The sequence below is a fragment of the Denticeps clupeoides genome, chromosome 4 (assembly GCF_900700375.1).
Source record: "Denticeps clupeoides chromosome 4, fDenClu1.1, whole genome shotgun sequence".
Taxonomy (NCBI): domain Eukaryota; kingdom Metazoa; phylum Chordata; class Actinopteri; order Clupeiformes; family Denticipitidae; genus Denticeps; species Denticeps clupeoides.
This window is the reverse complement of record NC_041710.1, coordinates 33,136,967-33,163,787: the sequence shown is the minus strand read 5'-3', so window position 1 is coordinate 33,163,787 and position 26,821 is coordinate 33,136,967. Positions and strand designations below refer to the sequence as shown.

The window sequence follows — 26,821 nt, the reverse complement described above, 5'->3', positions numbered from 1 at the left end:
TATTCTGTACTTCTGTATTTAGTGCCTGTCTCACTTCCCGAAAATAAGAGAAATGTTACTGCCATTTTCTTTATATCCAAATTGTCTTTACAGTGTCTTTTTGGATGTATTTCCTTCTATTCAGAGTTAAAGGGTGTGAAGACCACTGTGTTTTTTCTGACATTCAACTGTCCAGATTTGTCCATTGTCCACAGTCCTGTCTTGGAGGTCCACAGACAATTTCTTGGACTTCATTGATAGGTGCCTAGTCTGATTTGCACTGTCAGCTGTGAGACCTCATATGGACAAATGTACAGCAGTCCAAGTGAATATACTGCAGGTAAACTCGTCAAGGTCTTAAGGATGATCACTGAAAATCAGATGCACCTCAAATCAATTTAAGTGTCATAGCAAAGGGTATGAATACTTATATATCCATTGTGTTTAAATGTTTTTATGAATGTACTAAAATGTCTGAAAACTTATTTGATTTTGCCATTATGTTATGTTATGAATATTACTTGTCACTTTGTCACTTTAAACTTACCTCTGTTGCACTACATGGTTTTGCACTCTCCACCATGTGCCCTTATTTGTATATGGTGTTTTTAAAATTGTATATTGTGTTTTTTTAAATTGTATTTATACCTTTGTATTCAATGTTACTGTTTTGTATTTAATGTTACTTGTATGGGTCTGAGAGTAACGTAATTTCAATTCTCTGCATGTCCTGTACATGTGGCAGAATTGACAATAAAGCTGACTTTGACTTTGACTTACTGGCCACCTGATAACCACCCACTTTTACCCTGTCCCACGGTAAACTCCGGCACTGGCAAGGAAGCGTGACATGCTCACAACAACCAAAAACAGAGCACAAAATACATGTATAATAATATATAGTGTCTGTTTCACATGTAATATATATATACACACACACACACACACACACACACACATTCTCCAATAACGTTTATCCAACGTTCGCGAGCTACCCCCAACGCCAGCATTGTCTGGGATGGCTAGTTGCTACGTCACCATGCCACTTGTGGGTCCAAACTAGTGCGGTGTACAGTGTTGATGTTGAGCAGAATGATGTTGACCAAATCTTTTGCTGCTTTTTACCTCGGAAAAAGTGCAAAGAAGGTGGCTTAAGTTGATACAGTAAGTTGGATCTCAAATTATAATCAGTAGAGCCTAATGCCATTACCTCACGTTAATGTTAGCACCAGATTAGCCATCTCTGTTTATAGAGACAGGTAGCAACGTAGCACAACCAGATCGTACCATAACACACATTATTTGGATGTCATACAATTCATGCTCTAAATCAAAGCACTTTTGCTAATCATCCCATTTCTATTCAGCAGCCTGGTTATTACCATGGGAAAAGACAGGTCCCCTTAATTTTCGCATCGCAAGTTCTCCAATGTGAAAGAAAATGTTTGCGTTGCAAATTGTTTTGGGCTAGGGGCCCCACGGTGCCTCCTGCACTCCAAGGGCCCCTGGGCAGCGGCCCCGCTGGCCCTGTCCGTAATCCGTCCCTGCTTCCATCCAAACACTCGTTTCAAATGTGTGTGCTCTCTAGCGCCCCTTGGAGGGTGCATTTCACATTTGACTAAAAAGGTTGAAGTGGGCCCATCATGAAGTAGACATAACCGTCATATTATTAGTAAGTACTGACTTTTCTGGACTCTCTACAGGCTATTCATCTTACTTTGTCCATAAACAGGAATCAATGATCATAGAATTAAGGTGTGTTTTAGATCAGAATTGTACCAAAGTATGACAGATTTTAGGTGCTTTGAATTATACAACGTTTATCACTGTTGCAGTAAGGTTCTCTATTATTTTGTCTGAATTTCAAGTTTTTGCCTGAGTTAAATTCCCTGGGTTCCATGTTTTTTTGGAGAGAAGTGCTTTTCTATCAGAAAAAAATATTTTTTTTTTCAGCAGAGACTGAACAAGTACAAGAAAATGTGTGTGTTTGTCAGGTTTGATGTCAGGCTTCCAAGTCGTTTTATCGAAAGTAAGGAGAAGAAACCGTGTTCAGTGACGGTGATACTACAGGGAGGGACGCACACACGCAACACACCTTCAAAACACCATGGAATGTTGACCCCGCCCCAAACGGGCGCTTATTGGTCCAAAGTTGCAGTTGCCCCGCCCCTTAATGCCGAGCTCGTAATCTTGGGCAAAAAGTCCAGGAGCACTCGCTAACACCGTGAGGCAGTGCGCCAGCCCGCGGGCGCGATTAAAGATGTTCTATGGCAGCCAACAAGTTGAAGCGCTGACGAGCAACTCTGGAATATTATTATTTTTCTACAAGTCGCGTCAATATGACGCCTTGGATTCAGTCTAACTTACATTCATAGTTTAAAAATACTTTTTTTCGTTGAGAGTTCGGTTCTGAGGAAACGTTGCAAATACTGTAGACGGGTAATTAGATGTGGAAAAGGCAGCGCGGGAGAAGAAATTAAGTTTTTTTTTTCCAGTGAAATGCGTTCCAGTGAAGTAGCTGAGAGTTCAGCGCGGCTCTGACTCCCCGTGCGCGGCCCCGCGACGCCCAGCGGCCCGGCGGGAGCGCGCCCGGCGCGCCGTCATGAGCGCGCTGTGGGGGCTGGCGCTCGTGGCGCTCCACGTCGTGTGCGCGGCCTCGGGGAAGAGGCACGAGGTCTACTGGAACTCCACGAACAGCCGGTGAGTGTCCCGCCCTGCGCACAGACTCCTGGGAAAACACACCTGAGGTGCTAGTAGGAAACCCGGGTTCAAACCCCACTTACTACCATCGTGTCCCTTGTGACCAGGCCTGGGTGTGGATCTCTGAAGAACCCCACTGCTGCTGGCTGTTAATTGTCTAAAGAGACCTCGTTACTCAGCAGACCACAGACTCACCTGCATGGCCAGGTGTGCCCTGGCTGCTGATTGGTTGTTTGACCCGAGACCAGAGGGAACAGCTGCTCGTGTACACACACACACACACACACACACACACACACACACACACAGAGAGTAGTTAGGTGGCCTAAAAATTTATAATCTGTCTTCTTTTGCACGTGTGGGCAACATATTTTAATGACCCACTGATGGTGGACTGGTTGCTGTCCAAAAACTTAAAATCTAGGCATTTAGACTTTTAGACAAATTTGAATATGGTGAGTGTGGCGTTGCACCAATTATGATCCATCAGGATTCAAGAGAAGCTTTTAAACATCCTGAGATGTTTAATAGTTTCTACAGGTGACTAAAACATCGTCCCACTGTCACAGTCAAGACATTTCTGGTCATGTTTTGTTTACCAAGATTCCAGTTGGACTTGGATTTAGGTTCAATTTCTCACTATTGATTATTATGTAAATACTGGATAAGATGAAATGAGTGGTGAACTAACTTATTAAAAGTGATTAATGTTAACATGGACTGACCGGCCAAAGAATCCCATTCTACATACTGGATATTCTCAGATTCCCGTCACTTCTTGTGGTTTTCGGTGTCATGGTGTGACTGTTTTCTGGTTTGCATGTGCACTTTGACCTGTTCGTGCTTGATTGGAATCTGAAGAGTTGGCAACAACCATGACCCACGTCTGAATTTTTGAACATGTTTCTCAAGTGCCGTGGGGTTCTTGTGTAGTTGGTTTGACTTGGTGTAGGTTTTGTAACAAAGGAGGATTATAACCTCTGTTAACCTGTTTTACTGGGTGTAGGTGTGTTGGTTTTGTCTGTGCATGCACATTCATGCTGATATTTTTGTTCCTCTGGTATTATTAAACCTGTTTAGCTGGTGTGTGTGGCTACAGGCCTGTAATCCACTCAGAAGAGCTGTGTTTCCTCTGTTGTAATTTCACTGTTTGATATGATTATGGTTATTTTAATTTATTTAAATGGTCATGTCACATGTTTTATGTCTAGGAAGTGGGGGACTATGTGAATCAGTCCTGCTTCTTCTCCAGATGTGTGTGTACCAGCTCTCTTATTCTCTGTGGTTGGTTAGGTAGGTGTTTGCTCCATTAAAACCCATTAAAATTAATACTTGAGGAGGTGCCCATTTTATTATCTGAAATGTTGATGCTAAATCTCACTTAATATAACATGATCTGTGATTTATGCATGATTAAGTATGACTGCTTTCCAACAAAGATGACAATTGTAACAATTGTAACATCCAGCCAGATGATCAGGTTCACGTTCCATGTGCTCCCATTCTCCTCTAAGCCACACCTCCTTCCACTCGCCACTGATTACAGTTCACGGGTTCTCCTTGTTATTCAGCGTTCCTAAAGCGAGCTAATTACCTTTCTACATTACGTCTAACAAGATAAAGGAACAAGTCTGCCGCTCTCCAATGCTGCGCCATTATCTGTAGCAACACTACGGAAGGTTCTAGCACACACTGCTTCCTCACAATGCACTGTGGATCCACACTTCCTGTGGACTAAACTTGGCAGAATGAAATGGCAGCGCCTGTCCACACACTTTGCTGAAATGTTGTAATGATGCAGCGCTGGCACGGATCCACCTCATGCTCAGAATGGCAGGGCAGGGTGTCGGTCGCCTTCATTTCTCACTTAACCCTCATCCCCTTTGTTGGTGTTTTGTTTTAGGGGTGTGCATTATCATTTGTCTGTATCATTTTGGTGCAACAGCCTGATGTAAACAGATCCTTCATGTACTGTTGTCCGCTCAGATGGAAGGGAAATACCATCACAACATGTATTTAAGGCAGTACCAAGCTCATTAAATATAATCAATAAGCCAAGATCTTATGTCCAAGTAATAAATACTGAGAGTACATGGCTCAACCCTACTGCCTTCAGATCTTCACAATTTTTACTGGACACACAATCAGCACTTTTCTCTCTCTCTCTCACACACACACACACACACACATACACACACAGGTTTGTCCTGTTAGCTCAGGGTCACTACAGTGATCCTCTGAAATGAAAGTTTGGTTTCCTGCAGCCTTGCTATCAGTGTACTTTGACTGAATCTCATTACTTTGTGTGTGTGTGTGTTTGTGTGTTTGGAAAGTTAGTTTTGGGCTTAATCTGTGTGGGTAATAAAGGGATTCTGTATGCATTATGCTTTGGCTGGATATTTGTCTAATATGGATGCCAGCTGCCTGTGCAGATGTTATCGGACTCCGGGCTATTATCACTGTCTCACAGACTGGCCAGCAGAGTCGACTGCTGTGGGACCGAATCGGTATCTCATGTTGGGACTTACCCCCCAATCGTTTCTGTGTGGGTGTGGGCAGTCTGGCAAGTATTTCTATTTTTGTGAGGCTGAATATCCTTGTAAATACTTGAAATATTTAGTAAAGTGGTGTTTGTTTTGATGCAATGGGAAAGTAAAAAGGAGTCAGGTTGTGATTACTAGATTGTGGGGTGGTCCTGGTCCTGGTCCAGACCTGGCCTTCGTTTCCACAATGAGTGTTAGCAGTGTTTTTACCAACAATTTTGTTTGAAGCATTTATTTCCTGAACAAGCAGGTAATGCCCACGCAGCTACAGTTCTTAATGTCTCATTTATAGGCAATAAGCCTAAATTTACACTTCATACAAAACTATTTTATTATTTAGTTAATGTACTTATTTCCAAAAATAGATATACACTAAAAAGTGAAATTGAAGTGATTGTCATTGTGAAACACAGAACAGCACATGACAAAATGTGTCCCCTGCTTTTAACCTGCTTACTCACCTTAGTGAGCAGTGGGCATCCATGAAAGGCGCCTGGGGAGCAGTGTGTGGGGACAGTGCTTTTGCTCAGTGGCACCTTGGCAGTTCGGGACTCGAACCGGCAACCTTCTGATTACGGGTTAGTTTCCTTACCTGCTAGGCCACTCACTGGATCAAACTCACAATCCCTGATTTGTAAGACCAGTGCTCTGGCCACTGAGCTATGAAGCAATTCACCTTGTGAAAACGATTGCATTTTTGTGAAAGATAATATAATGAAAAAAATTCTCAAAATAGGGTGTAATTTAATAAAATTGGTGAGTCAAAGCTCACCATATGCAAATGAATGCCTTAATTGGAGACAGAAAACCTTATCAGAAAGTTGCTACCCCCTTTGGCCATAATCCATACTGAACTAAAATCTTTTCCGAGATCACTGGCAATGCGACAACTGATTAAAACGTGAGTTTGTGAGTGAGTGTAGTCATTTTGCAAGATTTTCTATTTTTTTTAGATAGTAAATCATTATTTCAAATTAAGTGATGCGTTCTTTTTGTCCTCAAATCACAGAAATGGGCCACCATACATTTCGACTGTTTTTATGCTACTTTTTTTTTTTGTTTTTTTAATGGGAAGATGAAGATTAAATGAATTTTTCAAATCTGTAATATTTGTACTTTTACTTACTAATATTTAAGATGTGTACTCATATTATGTGGAGCATAAATTAATTTGAATGTATTTATAAAAACTGAAGGTTTTGCAGACATTTGAAACACTTACTACTTGCGATGTAAAATTTGTACTAATTTCACTGATATTCAGAGCATATAATCATATCAACTCAGATATTCAAAGTTTCATTTATATATATTATATTGAAGCGTTATATATGTTATATTGCATCAGGCATAATTAAAATATTTATTCAGATCTGAACTCTTAGTATTGTCTATTATATGTTAAACTGCACCCAAGTAGCTTTTGACATTGTGGTCCTGTGCGTCACACCATCATTGTCATTTTAGTTGCATATATTGCATAAACATTATTTTATTAAAGTGTTGCACAGTTTTGACATTATGCATTGCAATATTTGGTGCACTAGTTTTGTCAAATATAGTTCACAGAATTTTGTGAAAGATGGTTTTAACTAATGAGACAAGTTAAAACCAGTGCCAAGTTTTCAAACCTTATATTGAACTACCCAGTAGTAAGGCACAACAAGTACTACATACATTTCGCACATTTTGCATTTAGTTCTGGGGATAAAGTAACTTGTTATCAAAATGTCCTGTGCATCACGTAGAGAATCGTTGTTTGGTTTGGGATGTTGACTTGGATACCAGATAACACCACATACGTTCTGAGGTTTAGTGGAGCATTCTTACTTGATCATAAGGATTCATCATAAGGATCATTAAGACTTGAGACTTAACATCTGTGTGGCCATAAGAAAGCCACTTGTTAGTGAGGTTAATGATAAAAATGCATATGTTTGGTAGGAAGCAGAAAGACTGGACTCAATGTTGAGAGGTTGTGTGGTCTGATGGACCAACTTCGCCTTGTTTCAGGGTGATTGGCAAATCATGGTAAGGAGTGTGAAGAGCACTGCAGGGGTGGTGTTATGATTGTGTATGTTATGATCTGGTGTTGCTGTGTGACTTTCTTTTCTGATTGCACAGACATATTTCAATTGTATTTTCAAGACAATGACAGGTTTCACCTGGCTTCATGAATGGCTCAGGGAGCATGAGACATCATGCTGTCTGACCTTAAAGCCATTGTGAGTCTTTGTGATGTGCTGGAGAAGACTTTTCATCTATGAAATACCATTAATGGAATGCCATTAATTACGCTGCCACTGATAACTATAAAAATGATCGTATATTTAAATTGACGACATTTATCAGACTCATTTATCCTGAACAACAACTGCCCTGCTCAGGGACTGTGGCTTCAGACCACTTTTATATTTCTAAGTCTTTGGAAGCTGAAATTGTGAGTTGCTGATATTGAGAACTGATGCAGAGTACAGGTACAATAAATACTTTTTTTCAATATGTGTGTGTGCGTGGTGTACGCATTTGAAAATATGATCACCTATATCTATTTTGACTTGTTAATGCAGCACACACAAAATGTGTGCCTCGCTAAAACTTTTAGTTTAAAAAAAAAAAAAAAAAAAAAAAAAAAAAATCACTTTTATTGTTGGCACTTTTATCACGTTTATTGCTGAAAAACGTACCATGTTATAAAATACTCAAAATGACGAACACAGCCATCGAATTTAAATTGATAAAATAGCTTTAGCCTGCTACTGCCATTTTCACTTGCAACATTTTCACAACCGGTCTTGCTTACTGAGAAACTAGCCATCAGAAATTTCCATCAGAATTAAATTGTACCTCTATGTTTTTCCTTACTTCAGTAAAGTACAGATACACCAAAATCTACATAAGTCGTTTCTTTAACTAATTATATTTACTTTGTGCAGTGGTTTGGACTCCTCTTGATGATTAGTACAACTCTGACTCAAAAAAAAGGGTGATTTGAAGTTTATTGACAAAACTGACCATGGCAGTAATATCTATAATTTGTCACCCTAGAACCTTTACAAAACCATATAAATGTGTGTGAGTGTGGAGAGAGATTAATTACACTTGTATCACCAGAATATTGTTCTTTTGCTGACAGTTTGTGCATTGTGAACACATGGAAATGCACAGAAAAAAAGCAGTGTTTCTACTAGAGAAAGTCTCTAGTAGACTGTGGAGATTTCTAGTAGAAATTGAACCTAATTGTGGTCTCACAATTCTATTATGATTTTCAATGCATCAATTATCACAGTGTATCCAATCCATTTTTCTGCATTACTTCACACTATGTTTTCAAATACATTAGTGAGATGAGAGTTTGTTCATCTGAGCTCAACACACATTTTTTTCTGCTAATTGGAGCAAATCAAAGTGTCCACACAGACGTTCAGCACCAGCATTTGGTCTGTCGCATGTTCAGATGGCATAAAATTAACATCCATGCAACATTTTCTTGCCATCAATTTCTGACGAAATCCCAAAAAGCATTAAACAGCATCGAGCAAACGCCAGTGAAGCGCAGCAAAAACACATATGGTCTTCAGAGGGCATTCAACAATGACATTTATTTCTTCTGTAGCCCTTAATCACATACAGTGTGTGTCAATGGGCTTTGACAAGCCCTACAGTTGACACACCCCCACACTTGACCCTTCTGTACACAAGGAAAAACTCTAGGAGAGAGAAAAACGAAAGGAAGAAACCTTGGGAAGGAGTGATACAGAGAGGGACCCCCTTCCAAGGGATAGTGAGCCTTCAATTGGTGTCAGTGCAGGGTTTGTGATGATTGTAGTGGTGGAAAAGTCTAAAGTGTAGTATAGAGCATCTGTCCATGTTTGGAGGTACTGGACAGTGCAGAGTAAAATTTGTGTCCAGTGTACATTGCATGTCCATTTATGATGCTACTGGTCCAGTTATATAGCCCAAAATCACATACAGTATGTCTCAATGGGCTTTGACAAGCCCAGTAGAAGATCCTTGAAGCTTTAGCTGTTACGGTGGTGGTGGCTGTGGTTCATTTCATGCTAAATCATCTCACTAGCAGTTCATTGCCAGGAACCAGGATTCATCTGGTGGTCTCTTCACTGGATTCTGCCGGTAGTCTGTGCGCTTGATTCAGTGCCTCAGAGAGAACAAACAGAAGCAGCGGCAGACAGTGGCACTATACAATTGTTACAGAAATATGTAGTTATAGTGGTGGATTTTTGCAACAATGACCCAGTACCCTAACTAGGACCACCTAACTAAGGTGAATTTAACACTGTCTGTGCTTAACAGGGTGACTCTGTAATTAAGTGGACCTAATAAATGATTTTTATTTCTTTTTTTGGAATTCATTTTGAACATCCCTGTGGACGAGGCTGAACTCCTACCTGGTACTCGGATCAGGTCACCACCATCACTGCCAGCACTTTTAAACAAGAATTTCATTCTGCCATCTGAAAATCACCAAGCAACATAACTCTGATATAATCAATTGTTCTGCACTAGAGAATCATCCACGTCTGCATCGTGATTCATCGATTATGAGATTAATTTCAGCACCCCTAGTTTCTGTGCAACTGAGGCTAGAGTCTAGTTGGGCCAAATGCAAGTGATTTAATGCTATTGCACAACTGGACCATAGAGATTATGCCAGTTCTGTAAAGATGGCATGTGTTGAGAGGACCGTGATGCAGTATGGTGCTACTGTTCCACTCGTTCTTCTCAGCGCTTTTGAAAGGGTATCTGAACTTCCATTATTGGGTTTGACGATGTTATCCTTCTGAGGTAATCCAATCACCCAGGGCTTTTATCGTATCTGAGTAAAGTGCCCTTTTACATCAATCAGGGATCACTTTTACTGATTTCTAATAGCGCTTTAGATTGAGCTTGGGGTGTGGAACTTGGTTCTTGATCAGCGGGAGAAGGTGACGTCGGCAGGTTCCCAGGCGCTTCCTTAGATATTGTGTTCTGTTGGTGTGAGTAAATATATTATCAGCCCCCATATATAGGCATTTCATCAATACTGCTTCTTATCAGTTCTCTTTTGGAGGCATTTCATCATGAGCTAGAAAGACATCAAAGCCTTGACTAAATGAATTAAGGATCCACTGTTGTACAACACACACACATTTTTTCTGTTGTTGAAAAGAATTGGGTGGAAAAACATGAACGAACAGCCACCAGTTGTGTGTAAGCGGACAGGTGTCAGTAGTTTGTGTGAGTGTGAATGAACCGTTATAACGAAACATGAACACATTATGTAATTGATGAGCTTGGTGCAGCAGTGTTACGCTAGCGGTTAATTAGCAGCTAGCTGTTAATCACATTCCCTCCATTGGGTCTCAGCGGCGTTAGCACGATCAGCTAGGCAGTCATTAGCTTCCTGTTGCCCATCTTCCAGTCCAGTTCCACTCTGCCTTTTAATCAGTGTGGGAGTGGGTTATTTAATGACTGTAAGCCATGCGCTGCTAACTACGGGTCAGCATGTTCGTGCATTTTATTCCTGCCGATCTCCTGCCATTTGCATTCATATTAACAATGCCAGTGGGGTGTGTTGCCAATGTGTTCCAGACTATTGGAGTGTACCAAAAGACTCACTTTGGTTTTAGGTGTGTGTGGTAATTTAAGGTGTGGTCTCATCACCGCAGAATAGGAACACTGCTACTATACTGGAAATAGACCAGGGAGACGGCACTGTTTCTATTGCTTTCATTTGAATGAGAAAACAGGGTGTGGCCCTGTGCCGAACATTTGGATGTTAGGACATGCCTATGGGACTGCGTTACAGGAACCTTCAAGCCCATGTATACCAATGAAGAGGCAAGGGCTGGCTAAATTCTGTTTATTATGTGATTTAATCTACAATAGATGAACACATTTTAAATTAACACAATTAATGCACAAGCTGCGTTATGGTCACTTTAATGTTTTGGTTTTTCAAATGAGTTATAAGGCCAAACCAGGCAGACAAAGCAGTATAATGCACATCGCACAATGTTTTTGAGTACATTTTTCTTTTGTCAGGAGTAATTTAATTTACAGCAAAAATTTAATGAAAAAATTAATCAATATATAATTTAAAAAGCAAAACTTGATCATTATGAAATGATTACTTATGACTCCTCCTCTGGAAAACCATTCACAGACATTGAGAATGGTCAGAAGAGAGAAGGCAGGGAGTGAAAAATTCAAAAATGATGGCAGGGAAAGAGTCAACAGATTTCAACTCCCAGAACAGCACGGGAGCCCTCCAGGGAGAGGGGGAGAGGTGAGAGATGGAGGGAGAGAAAGAAAAGATGTCAGCAGATATTACTATCACTGTCAGAGCCCAAGCTTGCTGGTTTGCTCAGTAGGGGGAGTTTGGTGAGAGAGTGCCATACTGCTGTCTGAGTGGGATTTTTACATGAATGGCACCTTTTTTGTTTTTGAGATATTTTAGGAATGTGGGATAATACCTTAACTGTTTGTGCAAGGAGCTAAGTGTACGCGTCAACATGAAAGTGGGTGTGGTTTGCAGATAAAGAATCATGATTCACTTCACTGCTGCCTTGGTTGTAGCTGTGTGTGTGCGTGTGTATGAGTGCAAGAGAGAGAGCAAGAAAGGCAGGAACAAGTGCTGCATGTTTTCAGGTTGCTGTGTGCTGTTGTGTATATATATTTTCCACCTTCTCACTCATGCTTAGTTGTGTTATTCCACCTCTGTTAAGTAAAGTTGCTTTAACACCCACACAAGTTGTGTGTGTCTGCCTTTTGTGCAATGTGAACATGAAAGATGAGGAAGCATGCATGCATGCAGAGGAATGTAACCAATAGAAAATAGAATATTTTTTGTGGTGACTGACACCCCCACCAGCTCCACTTCGATGTTTATTAAAAAGGCATAGGGCTGTGCCATCAGTGGTTAAACATTTATCATACAATAGCCCCACAAATCATATCTGCAACCCAGTCCTACACATGCATACCAGAAAACCACTGCAATGTGTTTCTGATCTGCTAGACACACACACAAGATCAATCAAAATTCTCCTTTCCTCTCTAATGCTTGAATTACGGTGTTTGAAGTTAAACAGGTCTTACAAATGAAATGGGTTTCATATGACCCTCCTGTCTTTTTCCTTTATGCCATGTAGCATATCCATCATTTCATCTTTCCTTAACCTAAAAGATAATCTTTCATTTGAGGTGTTTCAAGTTCCCTGTTAGCTCATCTGTACTGTTTGCCTGATCCATTATGCAGAACACATCTGGCCGAATGAGAATAGGCAGTCAGGTACAGGCCATGCAGCGACGTACATACACATCTGGCTAAAGCCAGCAAGCAAGTGTGGACTCAGAACAAAGAAAAGCTGCCTCTTCATTAAATAAGGATTGTTGCATGATTGTACTTTTAAGGGAATATGAACGTGCACAAGTTCTTCTTTTGTGTGAACAGATTTTTTAAATAGTTCTCTTTCCAATGTGAACTGGTACAGCACTGGCTGCCACTTCACATGTGAAACTGACTGGTTTTGGGTCTCAGGACCGTCAATGGAAGACACATTTACATTTGGCATACTCTCCATTTTCAGGGTTTTGAGCATAAACAATAATGTCCATTTACTTAAATCGCTGAAAGAACGTATTCATTTACATAATGTATGAGCATGCAGACTTTACTGTATATTCCTCCTTTCATCTCCCTGTCCATTCTGCACGCTGCTCACGGTTTTGGGTGAATTAACTGTTAATTATTCAAATGAATGTAAACGTAGAAGGAATAAATTCTCTACCAACTTTCCTTAATTTGCTTTGCGTAAGGAGGGATGGGGAGGGTTTTGTTTTTCTATAATGTGAAAGCATTTCCTCAAAATGAACAGAATTATACTTGAAGGAAGTGTAGAAATTGTAGAAATTGGCTGTTGCATTATTGATATTCAGTAATATCGGCGTGTACATCTGATAAATAAAGAGCTCTGTTAACCAGGTAGCCATATTGAATAGTTTCCAGTTTACTGTATGGAGGATGAGAATCACAGATTTTAACAGGTTTTCTTAGTTGTTAATTGCATTTGGATTATTTTTTTTATTATATACATGTTTTTTTGAAAGGCAACCTTTCCAGAATACATTTTACTGTTTTCATTATAGTATAATATATATTTTTTTAAGCAGGACATAGGATTGTACTTGTGCAATGAACTGCAAACCTAATGCAAAATTGAACAATAGAGACCTGAACAAGGTCTTGCCAGTTCAAATCAAACACAAAAGAGTTAATACTACGAGTAACAAAGTGAAATGTGGAATTAATTTAATTTGTTCATTGTATTATGTTTCTTAATTATACTGGTCACTGTTAAATATGATAAAAGTATATAAATCGGATCATTGTCCATCTCTACTTTAGCAAGATAGCTAACAGTAATCCTCACGTGCTTATCACAGATATTGCCTTCCATAATGGAACTGTAATAACAACGTTACGCAGCCATTAGCTGGCCAAGGTTTGTGGGTTTGAGGACTGTGAAATACATTGTGCTGACTCCATTGTGGTGTGCAGAGTTTTTACAATTAAATTCTGTGTTCGTTCAAACGCTCTGGCTCCCTGATGCTGCCGTCGGTTTTTACAGGCAGTACGAAGTGCAATTAGCAGGAGGATTGCATTATATCCTCCTCGGAAGAGTGGATGTTGGTACCGCACTGATGGCTTTCATCTTGTTCTTTCCTTCTCCTACACATGCGCACTTTATATGCAGATCATAGCCTTAACTTTGGCTGATTTGATTGATTCACTATGACGCTTATGTACGTTATTTTGAACTTGTTTCCTGTGTTGAACTGCAAAAAATGTTATGAGTGCCACATGCTGAGTGGTTCTCTTTACCCTATGCATTTCATTTGAAAATGATTCCTTTATTTTAGGATATTTAATCATATGGTTCCAATTTGAGGCTGACTTTTTAGGTCTGATTCAAATAATTATAAGATAGATGTAGATGTTCTTTCCTTGATTTTATGAAAAGCTAAGGCAGTCTGACATGAGACTAGTTTTAAACTGTTCCCGTTCCAGGTGAAGACACAAAAATGAGACCTTATTCACTAAAATAACTAGGCGCTCTAGCAGTTCAGTCACTATTCTTATAGGGTGAACATGGTTAAAGTGGGTTATTTTTACTAATGCCATTTTTTCCACATTTTTTACATACCCGCCTTTTCTCTCGCTTCATATACGTGTATTTTTAAACATGTAATTTTCTTTCAGTTCTGTTCAGCGTAGTACACTGCCACTGCAGCGCTTTTCCGTTTCTGTGCTGCGTTATTCAAGTCTAAGTGAGAAATGAACACCATGGACCATCTTGACCTGATTACATGATCATAACCATTCTTTGAGGTGTTACCTGAACTCTGATGTCTAAATGGTCAGCAGAAGGTAAAGAAATAAGCTAAATGCAAAAAATTATTTAAAGCTTAACAACAATATTGATCTTTCTATTAAACAGAATGAGTATCATTCTGTATATAAATCACTGTAATTGGTGTTCAGATGTCACATGCGACCTTGTTCAGTTTGATTAAATGGTGTGTGTGTGTGTGTGTGTGTTTGCACACGTGTTTTGGAATCTGTCAGTACTCCAGGAGGACTGGACCCTTCGCTTTTATAATGTTGGGACTTCTGAACCACGTTTGGATGCTCCCGGCACTTTACCTGGCCACAGTGTTACAAAGTGCATCCAGGGAATTCTCCTTCATTCCCCAATTTGAATTTGGAACATTGGATCAGAGAACGATGGCGAGCGAGACAGGAACCAAGGAAAAATGGCAGCAGGAGGAGAAGAGGGGGAATGGGCAGTTTTGCCCTGTGGGATTGCAAAGCAGCAAGTGTGAAAGTGCTTAAATAAACACCGTAAGTGAGAGGAAGTTGGGGGGGCAAGTGTAGAGGCAGACTCTTGGGAAAGGGACTGGGCAAGAAGAGGGAGCGACGGACATTCAAAAGAGAAATTGAAAAAGTAAAGGGGAGGCAAGACGGGGTCATTAAAAATCTGGGGCTTGAATAATTCAGGCCGCACTTCAGCCCGTTTCTCCTGACGTCTGTTAGCTTGGGACACTGACCCCTGAGCCCTTGACAACCGTCGTCTCCAACACTAACAACCTCCAGCAGCTCGGCCTGCCGGCACACCCGGGCCCTGATCCCCCTCCGCCCGGTGACAAGAAAAGCGGCGGGGCGCGGCGAGATGAAAGTTTTGGAGCCCCTCTTCTTTTACCCGCCGTGACGGACCGGTGAATCGCATCGAGATTTATTGTTCCTGCTGGTTTGCGTAGCGAGCGCCCTTTTCACCATGCCCCCCCCCCCAATCCTTCCCCCCTCTCCTAACCCAGTTAGGCTGCGCAGCTGCTGTGAAGCGGAGGGCATAATGAGACGCCGGAGGAAGCCGCGTGGAGCGGCGTGGCCCAGCTCTGGTAATGTCAGGGCGAGGGAGCCACAGGCCTCCTCTATTTCAGGGAGGAAGGAACACAGAGAGCACTCATTAGTGGCCGCCATGGAAGTCATGATGGCAGAGAAGGGGGGCGGACGATTGACCGCTTCGACTGTGCACCCCTCACCTCGTTTGCCCTCTTGCTACGCCCCCTCGGGGGTTTTGGGAAGGAAGAACAGGGGCGAGGTTCCTCCTCGTGGGATCAGAACAAGAGAGATAGACAATGTGGCGACGGCGTGCTTCAAATCTATACTAGTGTCAGCAGCCAGGTTTGGATTGAGGACCGTTTCATTTTTATGGGGCCTTTACCACTCACAGTGCGCACACCCACACACACACACACACATACATACACACACACACACACACACACACACACACACACACACAGTGGAACTCCTGCTCAGGTCCTGCTGACTCAGACTGAAAGGGGGACTGGGTTAACAGGCAGAAAATGGAGGCTCTGCGCTGCGGGAGATCTGGCTTCTGGGGTTCAGGTTCAAATGGCTGCCCAGTGATAAATGCATTTACACATGAAGGCGGGGCACACGGACCTTGAAGCTCCCCCACCGCCCCGCCCGTTCACCCCGAGGCCATTTCTGCTGGATCGTGAGGGCGGTTCTGTCCTGTGTCACGCTTACACACACGCACAGTACGAGCAGCTCACATTTACTCACGGCTACTCACCATGGTGATGTTGATATTGAGCCACTTTCATTGACAAACTGGTCCAAAACCCAACAGCACCAAGAGACACACCCATAGGAACAGACAGGAGTATCTTCTGGAGTAGGAAGGTTCCTCATAAGCTTCCTATTAAGGGCATTTCACAAAACGGGCAACGGTTCCTGCAACGAGGTGTGAAGATCTTCCATCTACCTTTACACACACTCTTCAACAATCAATATACCCACACAATGTTCTCTACCTTGAACAAGTCTCTCCAGCACCAGCATGATCTGAAAGACTATTTAAACCACAAAGTACAGAACAGCACAGAACAGACTTTGCTCCACCTATTGCTGGGCAGCTCTGCATGTGAATTTGATTCTCACACACACAATTCCCCAGAGAGTTTTCCTTCAGAAACTACTCTTGAGCAAGAACTGTGTCCAACATTTACAAAGATAAGATCCTCTCCCGGCTATGAAACTCTCTGGAGAGGGTCGGGACCAACAGAGGCAGCTGGGACACACACACACACACACACACACACAAACACAAATTCCCGTGCGGACACTTTGATTTTCTCCAATAAGCAGAATAATGGTCTGCGTTCTGTATGTGAACATAATGTGAAGTAATGTAGAAAAATTGATTGGATGCAACATGATTAATTGATAATCGTAATCGAATCGTGAGACCAATGAGGGTTCACATCTCTAGTGTCTAGTACCAAGATGTTAATACTAGATCAGACCCAACATCAAGTCAAGGTTAAGTGTCTTGCCCAGGGATTCAGTGGTGTGCTGGAATTCTGTTTCCATCAAGGGGTATATTTTAGTTTAGTTTTAAAATTCTTGAATAAATATCATTCACAAATATATTTCTTGATTTAGCAACAAATGTAACAAGATTCACAAATATAATTTATGACTTGCAAATAAATGTAGCACCGTTCACAAATGCATTTCTCTAAAAATATGTGATGCTCAAATGTCAGTGCAGTTACATTTATCCACAAACTGATGAGCCTGCACTTACAGACCACTGCATATATTTGTGAATATCCTTACATTTACATCACATTTATGGATTTTTTTTTTTTTAAGCTTCCCTGATTGCACTCGAAGCACAAATGTTTTTTTTGGGGTTTTTTTCCCCAAAAGGTAGTCAATCAAATGTCTCCAAAGTTTATAGCAAATCACATATACTGATGTTCAAAAGTTTGATTTAATGTTGACAACATTGTGCTACTTTCACGCATTGCCGTGGTGTCTTGGAGACTCGCTGAAAACTAAGCAAGTTGGTGTGATGTGGCCGATTACTGCTGCACGTTTACCTGCTGGTTATGGTCTATTGGGACACGCCCATGTTAACTTCTCAGGTCACATTTTGCCCCTTGTAAAGGTCACCCTCCACATACAGATGCAAATACACGCAATATAAAATGGCCTGTTCATGGACACCAATAGAAGACAGCTGCACTTGAACTTCTTCTCTTTTCATTGGGTTGTAAAGATTTGGCTGTTAACCTGTTCAGAGAATTTCAGATCATATTCCATATGTCCAATTCCTTCCATGGGACCACGACAATGCGCGGAAGTAGCGCAATGTTGTCAACACTGGGGGGGGGGGGTGAAGTGGTTGTGAAACACAGCGCAGCACATGGTGACACAATGAAATGTGTCCTCTGCTTTTTTAAAAAAAAAAATCACCCTTAGTGAGCAGTGGGCAGCCATGAAAGCAGTGTGGATGGCAAGCTTCTGATTTACAGGTCTGTTTCCTTACCCGCTAGGCCAACCACTGCCTCAAACATTAAATCAACTCTCAAACATCAGTTGATGTGATTGGCTCTAAACACGTCACTTCACAAATAAATATAAGGGTATTCAGAAAAATATACGGTGGTTTGTAAATGCAGGATTATTGGTTTTGAGCATCACGTGTATCTTTTTTTTTTTTGTCACGAAATGCATTTGTGTATGGTGTTACATTTATTAGTAAGTCATCAATTATATGTGTCAATCTTGTTACATTTGTTGCTGAATCAAGAAATATATTAGTGAATGTGATTTATTTGTGAATTTTGAAACTAAGCCAGGATGTAGAGGAGCCCCAACATTTTACACTTGTTCATGTGCGAGGCAGCGGGCTGGCGGGGGCTTAGAGAGGAATCAGAGAGACAGAGGGGGCAGCAGATGGTCCGAGCGGGGGGCTAAGTAGGTGTTTGTGCGGGGAGACATAAGCGGCCGAGTCAGACACAACATGGCCGTCTGGCCAGCTGAGCGCACGGCGGGTCGGCTTCCACGCTGATGACGGTGCTTAGCGCAGGGTGTAGGTGAGTGGAGCAGCTTGTTACGAGGGCTGTTGGACTGAGCTTGAACTGGGAGGGTTTTTTTTCCCTCTCTCTCTCTCTCTAGCAAGTCTGAGCAACTTGCATCCTGGTGCAAGGGGGGTTGGACATAAATTTGGAAAATACTAATAAAATGTTGTTTAAAAATGAAATCACCAATATTTTGTTGACATTGCTTGTGGTTAAACTGAAGTATGTCAGTGTTTGAATAACAGTCAGTGACAATTTAGTTAATTTAAATGGTTCATTTAAAACCATCTAAACCTTCCAAAAACACATTAAACGTCCCATAAAATTATGCCCTGATTATATTATCACTTCAGCAGTTGAGGAGAGTGCAGATTTCAGAAATGTATTTTCCTGTTAATAAATGAAAATAAAATAACATAGGAGGATGCTTCTAATGATCTTAACTGTGTTTTCAGTCCTTGCTGATTTTCCCTGTCAGTCTTGGTGCAAGTCTTGGATTTGTAGCGTGAATTGTAGCGTAATGTCGTATCACGGGAACAAACTACAGTATTTTATGTTTATATTCCTTACTGGGGTTTGATAAATAATGAGATCATTGTGATTGATCCTCATGTGAATCTTTCATTGCAGAAATTGTTCTACCATCTACCTGTAGTGATTCCCTTCTTCATCGTGTTAGATCTGGCCAAAATGGCAGTCATACAATATAAAAAAAAAATCTATATATTAGATTTCTTATAATGCCATGTACCAGGTCCATAAGAAAACATCAAATACAGCAGTGGTGTTGTCTGTAATGTCCAAGTGACTCCTTCATAGTTCATGTTGAATTTGTTTGCAGATGTTGTGTTGTATTTTACCCAGATGTCATGCTTTGACCTGTTTGAAAGCCTGGTCCTGGTCCTCTAAAAGCCCATCAGGGTAGCATGGCTGTCCAGCCCATGAGCTTAATGTGACCTGATCAGAGCAGAAGCGATGGATGGAGGGGAGAAGGCGGGGTTAAGTGTGAATAAGGATGACTTTGATACAGGTCATATGCATGTCACGATTAATGAGCACAGGGCTGAGCATGAAAGGAGCGAGTTTTAAAAAAAATATAACTACAAGGATATCACCACTGATCAGTGATTTCTGTCTCTCCTTTCTACCCCCGTCTCGCTTCACTATGATGGAGAGATGACCTGCGGAATGAAAGAGCAGTGGAGAGAGGGGGCCAGTTTGGAAAAGAAACTTCAGTCTTTTGTTCTCTGTCTCTCTGTCCCCCCTATTGTGCATCATATTTTTACACAGACCCCCTTCTTCTGCTCTCTTCTGCCATGCAGCTTCTCACCATGCAGTTGGAGATGGGCTCCAGCGAGCTAAACCACCTTCTCAGCTCCTAAAATATTCTGGGCCGGTAATATTTTTGGTTGTAAATATTCTACTTGCCGTGTTTTACGTGTTTTCATTGGCCAGGGGGTCTATGCGCTGTGGCTTTGTGGAACTGTGGAATACAGGTTTTATAAAGCAGCGAATAACAGACTTATATTTGGTCTATAGCACTAAAAGCAGTTTAATAGCATAGCTACAAGGTGAAATTTCGCTTCACTAATGAAAGTTCCATGTCATGAAATGCTGTACATGCCAGAGTTGTTGCTAAGCAACGTCATTGAAACAATGTTATAAAGCGGAATGGTATTTTAAGTGATTCAGTTGGGGTGCAAACAGAGTGAAATACAGTGAAGTCAGTTGTAGGATACCTCCAGCCAACATATAGGCTTAAATCTGTGGTTTAATGGAGGTGAATTTGTGAGTTTACTGCATAATACTGCAGAAATCTTTATTTTATTCTGATGTGCATGTTCAGTAGATCAGGGCAGTACTACCTTAAAAGAGGAATGCCTTCAGAAAAGGCTTTTAACCACAAAAACATTAAAATGAATCACAGGACAAAAACTTTAACAAATTATTATTATTTTCATTGCAGCTTTGATTTTTGTTGTACAGTCCTCTACAGGGTTAATTTTTGATTGCAGCTTTAAAAAAAGGGGGAGGTGGCCATTTAAAAGTAATAATAGTAATATAACTAATAATTACTTCTTGTTCTTTTTTTAGTAAAAAGTAATGTTTACAAGGGGCAAGTGGCAAGTGATGGGTTGTCATGTCTCTACTGTTGTGAATTTGTGTAGAGAATTAATAAACACATTTGACTCTGAAATTCTCAAATACTAGAGTTGTAATAACGCTTTTCTTTTTGTCTACATATTAGTGCATTCTCCCCCATTCTGTATTCCATCAAGAGCTCTGTAGGTTAGCATGTTTTCTCTTGTAATCGCCAAACCGCCCATTGTTGACCAATTATTTGGCCCATTTAGCAATTAGTGAGCCTGTGTACTGCGTGTATGCCTGAGTGAATAGTTTTAGTATTCAGTGTGTCGCCGGCTCCTCTGCGTTCGTCGTGTATGGCTTTGGAATTGTTCGGCCTTTAATTATTCTCTTTTATTAGGGATCAAAGGGTCTGCTGGCAGACACAGAGCCCCATTCCCATTTGCTGGCATTATATTACAGCCAGCAGCACCATTAGCAGCATTAATGCCAGGCGTCCACCACCGAGCCATAATTATTTAATGTTTCGAGCAGGTTACTGTAATTTAATGTACGTGATCTATTTGTGAATTTCAGAACACACTCCAGCTGCTTGTCTGTTACTTCATTTATTGACATTCTTTATATATTCCTCCTTTTTTTGTGTAATGTTTGACATGTATGAACATTTCCAGTACTGGAGGCCTAGCAGGTCTGTTCAAAATGGTTCCTCCACTTCACCTCTAAAACAGCTTTCATTGTGAAGTGAAAGTGAAGTGATAGTCATTGTGAAACACTGCAGCACAGCACACGGTGCACACAGCGAAATGTGTCCGCTGCTTTTAACCCATCACCCTTAGGGAGCAGTGGGCAGCCATGATAGGCGCCCGGAGAGCAGTGTGTGGGGACGGTGCTTTGCTCAGTGGCACTTTGGCGGATCAGGATTCGAAGCGGCAACCTTCTGATTACGGGGCCGCTTTCTTAACCGCTAGGCCACCACTGCCCTCTGTGCCCTGAGAGTGTTTGTATCTACCCAAGATAGTTTTCATTTTAAGATCCCTAGATGTGCTTTAGGTTCCTGAGGTGACTCCTGAATTTAGTGTTTGGTTCATTTGTGGCAGCTTGAACCGTGCAGGCTCCTGGCAACACACTCAGAATCCAAACGAAATGTCTCGGTGGAGAGTTGTATTGAAGAGCGAATGAGGGAAATTGAGTGATGGGTGTAGGTTGATGGGAGTGTAATTAAAACCCATTATTACACCATCACACTCATCGCTCTGGGACAGAGGGATGGGAGATGTTTTGGTGAAAGAAGAAAGGGTGTGCAGTGAAGGTACGAGAGAAATGTCTGTCAGTGCTGCTGGGGAATGACGGCTAAACCGTTTCTGACAAGCTGACAGATCACAGGAAGTAGAAAGCATGTCAGTTACCCATGTGCATGCAAAAAACATTATACTGACTTTATTCTTGGGCTGTACTGTAACTTTCAGAATAAAAATGTTCATAAACCGACACATTATGAAATGTGTGTCCACATGTGTTTTCAATATTACTTTCAGTCCAGTTAAACCAAGAACTCCTGATGAGAGGTGGGCGGCATAATCGAGGCGACGTTACACACAGAAAACGCTGTATGTGTGCATTACAACAGTGTGTTGGGCAGTGGTGGCCTAGCGGTTAAGGAAGCGGCCCCATAATCAGAAGGTTGCCGGTTCGAATCCTGATCCGCCAAGGAGCCACTGAGGTTCCACTGAGCAAAGCACCGTCCCCACACACTGCTCCCTGGGCGCCTGTCATGGCTGCCCACTGCTCACTCAGGGTGATGGTTAAATACAGAGGACAAATTTCACTGTGGACCTTTAAAAGTAAAGTAAAAGTAAAGTGTTAAAGTGGGTTAAGTTAATGAATCAGAATCAGATTTGTAAGTGAACACATACGAGGAGGGTGTGACTCCTGCAGTATAAAACAATAGAAAGAAACCCTGATTTGTTGGTTGGTTAATGGCATGGTGCTGACCTGAGGCCTGTTTTCTGGTCTCTCTCCTCTCTTCAGAAAACCATGGATCACCTTAAATAACTGATTAACTCTTATTCCACAATTTATTTTTTCTTATCCCCACTCATGCCCCACCCAAATAAACTTTCTACTCACATGACTTTCTACTGAAAGTTTATTTGGCACTCTCTCCATCTACTGCTGCCTCCCCCCTCCTCGATCTCTTCTTTTTCACCCCCTTCTCTTTTCCCCTCCATTGACTCGGCATTCCCCTGCCCTGTCACTCTTTTACAAAGACGGACGGTGACAGGCCTGAACCAGGCGGTCTTCTTTTATATTCTTCCTTTATTTTCTTAAGAAGTGCATGGGATCTGCTCACACGTGCACACACTCTCACACACACACACACACACACACAGACCAATTAAAATCCATCTTGTCTTCTGACTGTCTTCCTCCCTGATCTCTCTCCAGAGGTACTGATTAAAATAGGCCACCCCCTTTCCTTTACCTCCTCCTTTCTTTATTCATCCCATATTTTTCTCCAACATGTCCTGTCCCCTAACCACCCCTCCACTTCCAGTCATCTTTTTCTTCCTCTGTCCCCCCCAGCACACATCTACACTCTCTATCATGTGTGTGTGGGTTTGTAAGCCATTAACAGTATCTGTGTGGGCTTACAGAGGGCAACTGGAGCATCCAAGCCCATTCTATGTAGAGCTGATTAAAAAGCTTTGAACTCTGCCTTTTAGCTGTGTGTGTGTGTGTGTGTGTGTGTGTGTGTGTGTGTGTGTGTGTGTGTGTGTGTGTGTGTGTGATTAGCCTATGTCGTTTTCTCTCAACACTTCAGAATCTTTGTCCAGGGAGAGTATAATCTTTTACTTTACTTTACTTTACTTTATTTGGCAGACGCTTTTATCCAAAGCGACTTACAATGGGAAGACACCAGCAATTCTCGTTCGATTTCTATAGAATATCAAGTATACAAACTAAGAGCCCTGATAATCCCATTGGGAAGACACATTTGTGGTCAGGAGCACAGGGTTTTTTTCATATTTTGAGTAAATATATTAGTTCTATTTCTGTGTGTGTGCCCATGCCACACACAGACTGTAGGAATAATTCTGCTTTAATTTGCACAGTGACCTGTAATATCAGTGTTGTGCCGTATTTATCATCTCTTTCTGTTCTTCTTTTTATGTCATTAATTTCAAAGACCCTGTATTTTGAGTTTCAGGGATATTAAATGTCATTTCTCTCTCTTTCTTTCTCTGTCAGGTTGGTCAGTGGTGACCTCTCCATCGAGGTAAATCTGAACGACTACCTAGACATCTTCTGTCCCCACTATCCAGCAGACCAGCCACTGCAGGCTCCGCCGGAGACGTTGTCCTTGTACCTGTCCAAGGTGGACTTCCAGGGCTGTGTGGAGACAAAGGAAGCCATCATGCGCTGGGAGTGCAACAGCCCCCGCGCCCCCTATGGACCAGTCCGCTTCTCGGAGAAGATCCAGAGGTTCACCCCCTTTTCACTGGGGTTCGAGTTCCTGCCGGGACACCACTACTATTACACGTGTGAGTGTGTGTGTGTGTCTGTACACTAGGGCTGTAGAAATGAATCTCATTATCGATGCATCGCGATGCAGTGCAGAACATTATTGTTTATATCGTAATGATGTTGCTTGGTGATTTTCTAGTTAAAGAGTAGCGCCGGTAGTAACTGTGGTGGCCTGATCTAAGGACAGAGCCACTCTGGGTTGGAGTTCGGTCTCGTGCACGCGGATGTTCAAAATGAACGTTGTACGTGTTTTTGCTGTGCTTTGTAGCTGCGTTCGATTGGTGTTTCACTGGCGTCCGCTTCATGCTGTTTAAAATTCTGGTGCTGAACAACTGCCGCTCAGTCCCCGCACTCACAGGACTCCACGAACGGCAGAAAAACAGGTTCAGATGTCCATGTGAGCGAGACCTTAACTCTTGTCTCACTGACTTATTTGAAGACATGCAGATAGGATGCATTGCAATGCATCGATATTCAGAACCTCTAGTGTACACTGATTGCTGACCAAGTAACCGTCACTATGCAACAGCCACAACATTCTGAGAAATGACCCCCTCATATTCCCACTTCCAGGGTGTGATGCTTGCTCAGAGTGACATAAATGAAAAAGGCACAAAATTCAGCTCTGTCTTACACTGATCATTTAACTATGCAGTAACATGCATGAGGGGGTGAGATCATGTAATATTTATTTATTACTGAACCGCTTCGTGTAGCAGCAGCATGTTGAGGCTGTTAAGAGTGTAATAAGGCAGAATGCAGCGTCAGTGGCGATATTGTCACTCCCAGAATAGCACTAACTGCTTTATCTGAGGCAAGTGCTTTCAAAATGTCCCCAGTAACCCCATAACATTTCTTACCATGGGTTTAATGCTGACACGGGGAATGGGAAGGAAGAGGAAGGGATGTGGAGGAGATCTGTTAATCGTTAACGAGCAAACAGGACTTTACTCCACAAATCTGAAATCTGTGATCAACATCTGCAAAAATGAGTGCTGAAGAGGTCACATTGTGTGTGTGTGTGTGAGTGTGACAGCTTTCACACATCCTGCTGGCATTCTGTGGTAGTGAATCTGGTGTGTGTGTCTGCAGCGGTTGTCATGAAAGACTTGTTTTCTTGTCATTGAGGTGAGGAAACGTTGGAGCGAGGAGGAGGAATGAATGCTGCTTTGCTGCACCCTTTATTAACCCTGTTCTTCCAGATCCTCTCTCCATATGGTGGCGGTGGTACTCTCACTATAAAAGCTCTCCAGTCTTTTCCAGTTTTTTTCCCAGTTCTCCACACGCTCTACTCCACGTTTTCTGTGCTCAGGTTCAACTCTCTGCTCCATTCTACCTTTCTTTTCGTTTTCATGGCTCTGCTGGGTATGTGATTGGGAGTTTGGGTTGATGAAACATCATCCTGCAGAAAAAAGAAGACATGAAGGAGGGGGGTAAAGAATTATAGATGAGTGGCAGAAAAATCAATAAAAGAAAGGCCAAAAATAATGAAATAAAGGAAAATTGACCAAAAATTGAGTGAGCGAAAGAAAGAAAAATAGCAAGATAGATAATAAGAAGCAGCGATGCTTGGATAAAGGGATGAAAGCGGGTTAAAAGGAGACAATGCAAAGAGAGGGGATGGGAAAAGAATGGAGGAGATGGATGGGCGGAGCTTTACGTAAGTAAGTGTTTGGCTCTACTGGACAATAGAGTATTGTTCATCCATGAGAACCAGAGAGACGGAGGTGAAGAATGAAAGGACATGTAGACAGTGTACAGCCTTTTGCTATTGTGTCCTGCGAGCTGCGGCGTATGTGATCTTCTTCTGCATCCCTGTGTGCATGAGGGAGTTATTGTTTCTATTGTGTGTGTGTGTGTGTGTGTGTGTGTGTGTGTGTGTGTGTGTGTGTGTGTGAGAAACAGTAAAGACTGTAATCATCCTTTGACCCTCAGCAGCAAGAGAGGAGCATTAACTCATAATGTGTTCTGTAAGGTTCTTATAGTGCCGATGCTGGTCATATAACAGGTGCCCAGTGTGTCTCTCACACACACACACACACACACACACACACACACACACACACACACACACACACTGCAGTCCTGCCGTTAATGTTAGTGGTAAATAACGGCCCGTGTAAAAGGTTTTTCACTGCTAGGAAAACGGTCGATGGTTTCCCCAGAAACGCTCATTATGGACTCAAGTTTTTAAGATTTAATTGAATTGAGAGCTTTCTGTGGCTCTCTCGTTGTCACAGAGGAATCTTTCCACTGCGCAGATCCATTTCAGGAAGGACCAACACCGTGCTCTGGATCATTTTTACATTTATCAGGCGCACTTTTCCAGAGCAAGTAGTTTACAGAGACAGTCCCCCGGAGGTTAAGTTCCTTGCTCAGAGACACAATAGTAGTAAGTGGGGTTTGAACCTGGGTCTTCTGGTTCACAGGCGAGTATCTTACACACCGGGCCACTACCATCCCTTTTTTTTAACCACTACCAGCTGTTTTTACATGGCTACAACTCTACCTCTCAGAGCTCC

The 26,821-nt window shown here is 41.9% G+C and overlaps 1 protein-coding gene across 2 annotated transcripts in view; it reads left to right on the top strand.

Moving 5' to 3' along the window:
- The first annotated feature begins 2,194 nt into the window (after positions 1–2,194).
- Positions 2,195–26,821, top strand: part of efna4 (ephrin A4) — a 29,539-nt gene continuing 4,912 nt past the window's right edge. For both annotated transcript variants that reach the window (XR_003749551.1, XM_028977171.1), the window contains exons 1-2: positions 2,195–2,679; positions 24,024–24,316. Coding sequence is in view for 1 of the 2 variants with exons in the window: in XM_028977171.1 (XP_028833004.1) it covers positions 2,582–2,679; positions 24,024–24,316 (391 nt within the window). In the remaining variant the exon portion in view is untranslated. The remainder of the gene's footprint in view (positions 2,680–24,023; positions 24,317–26,821) is intronic.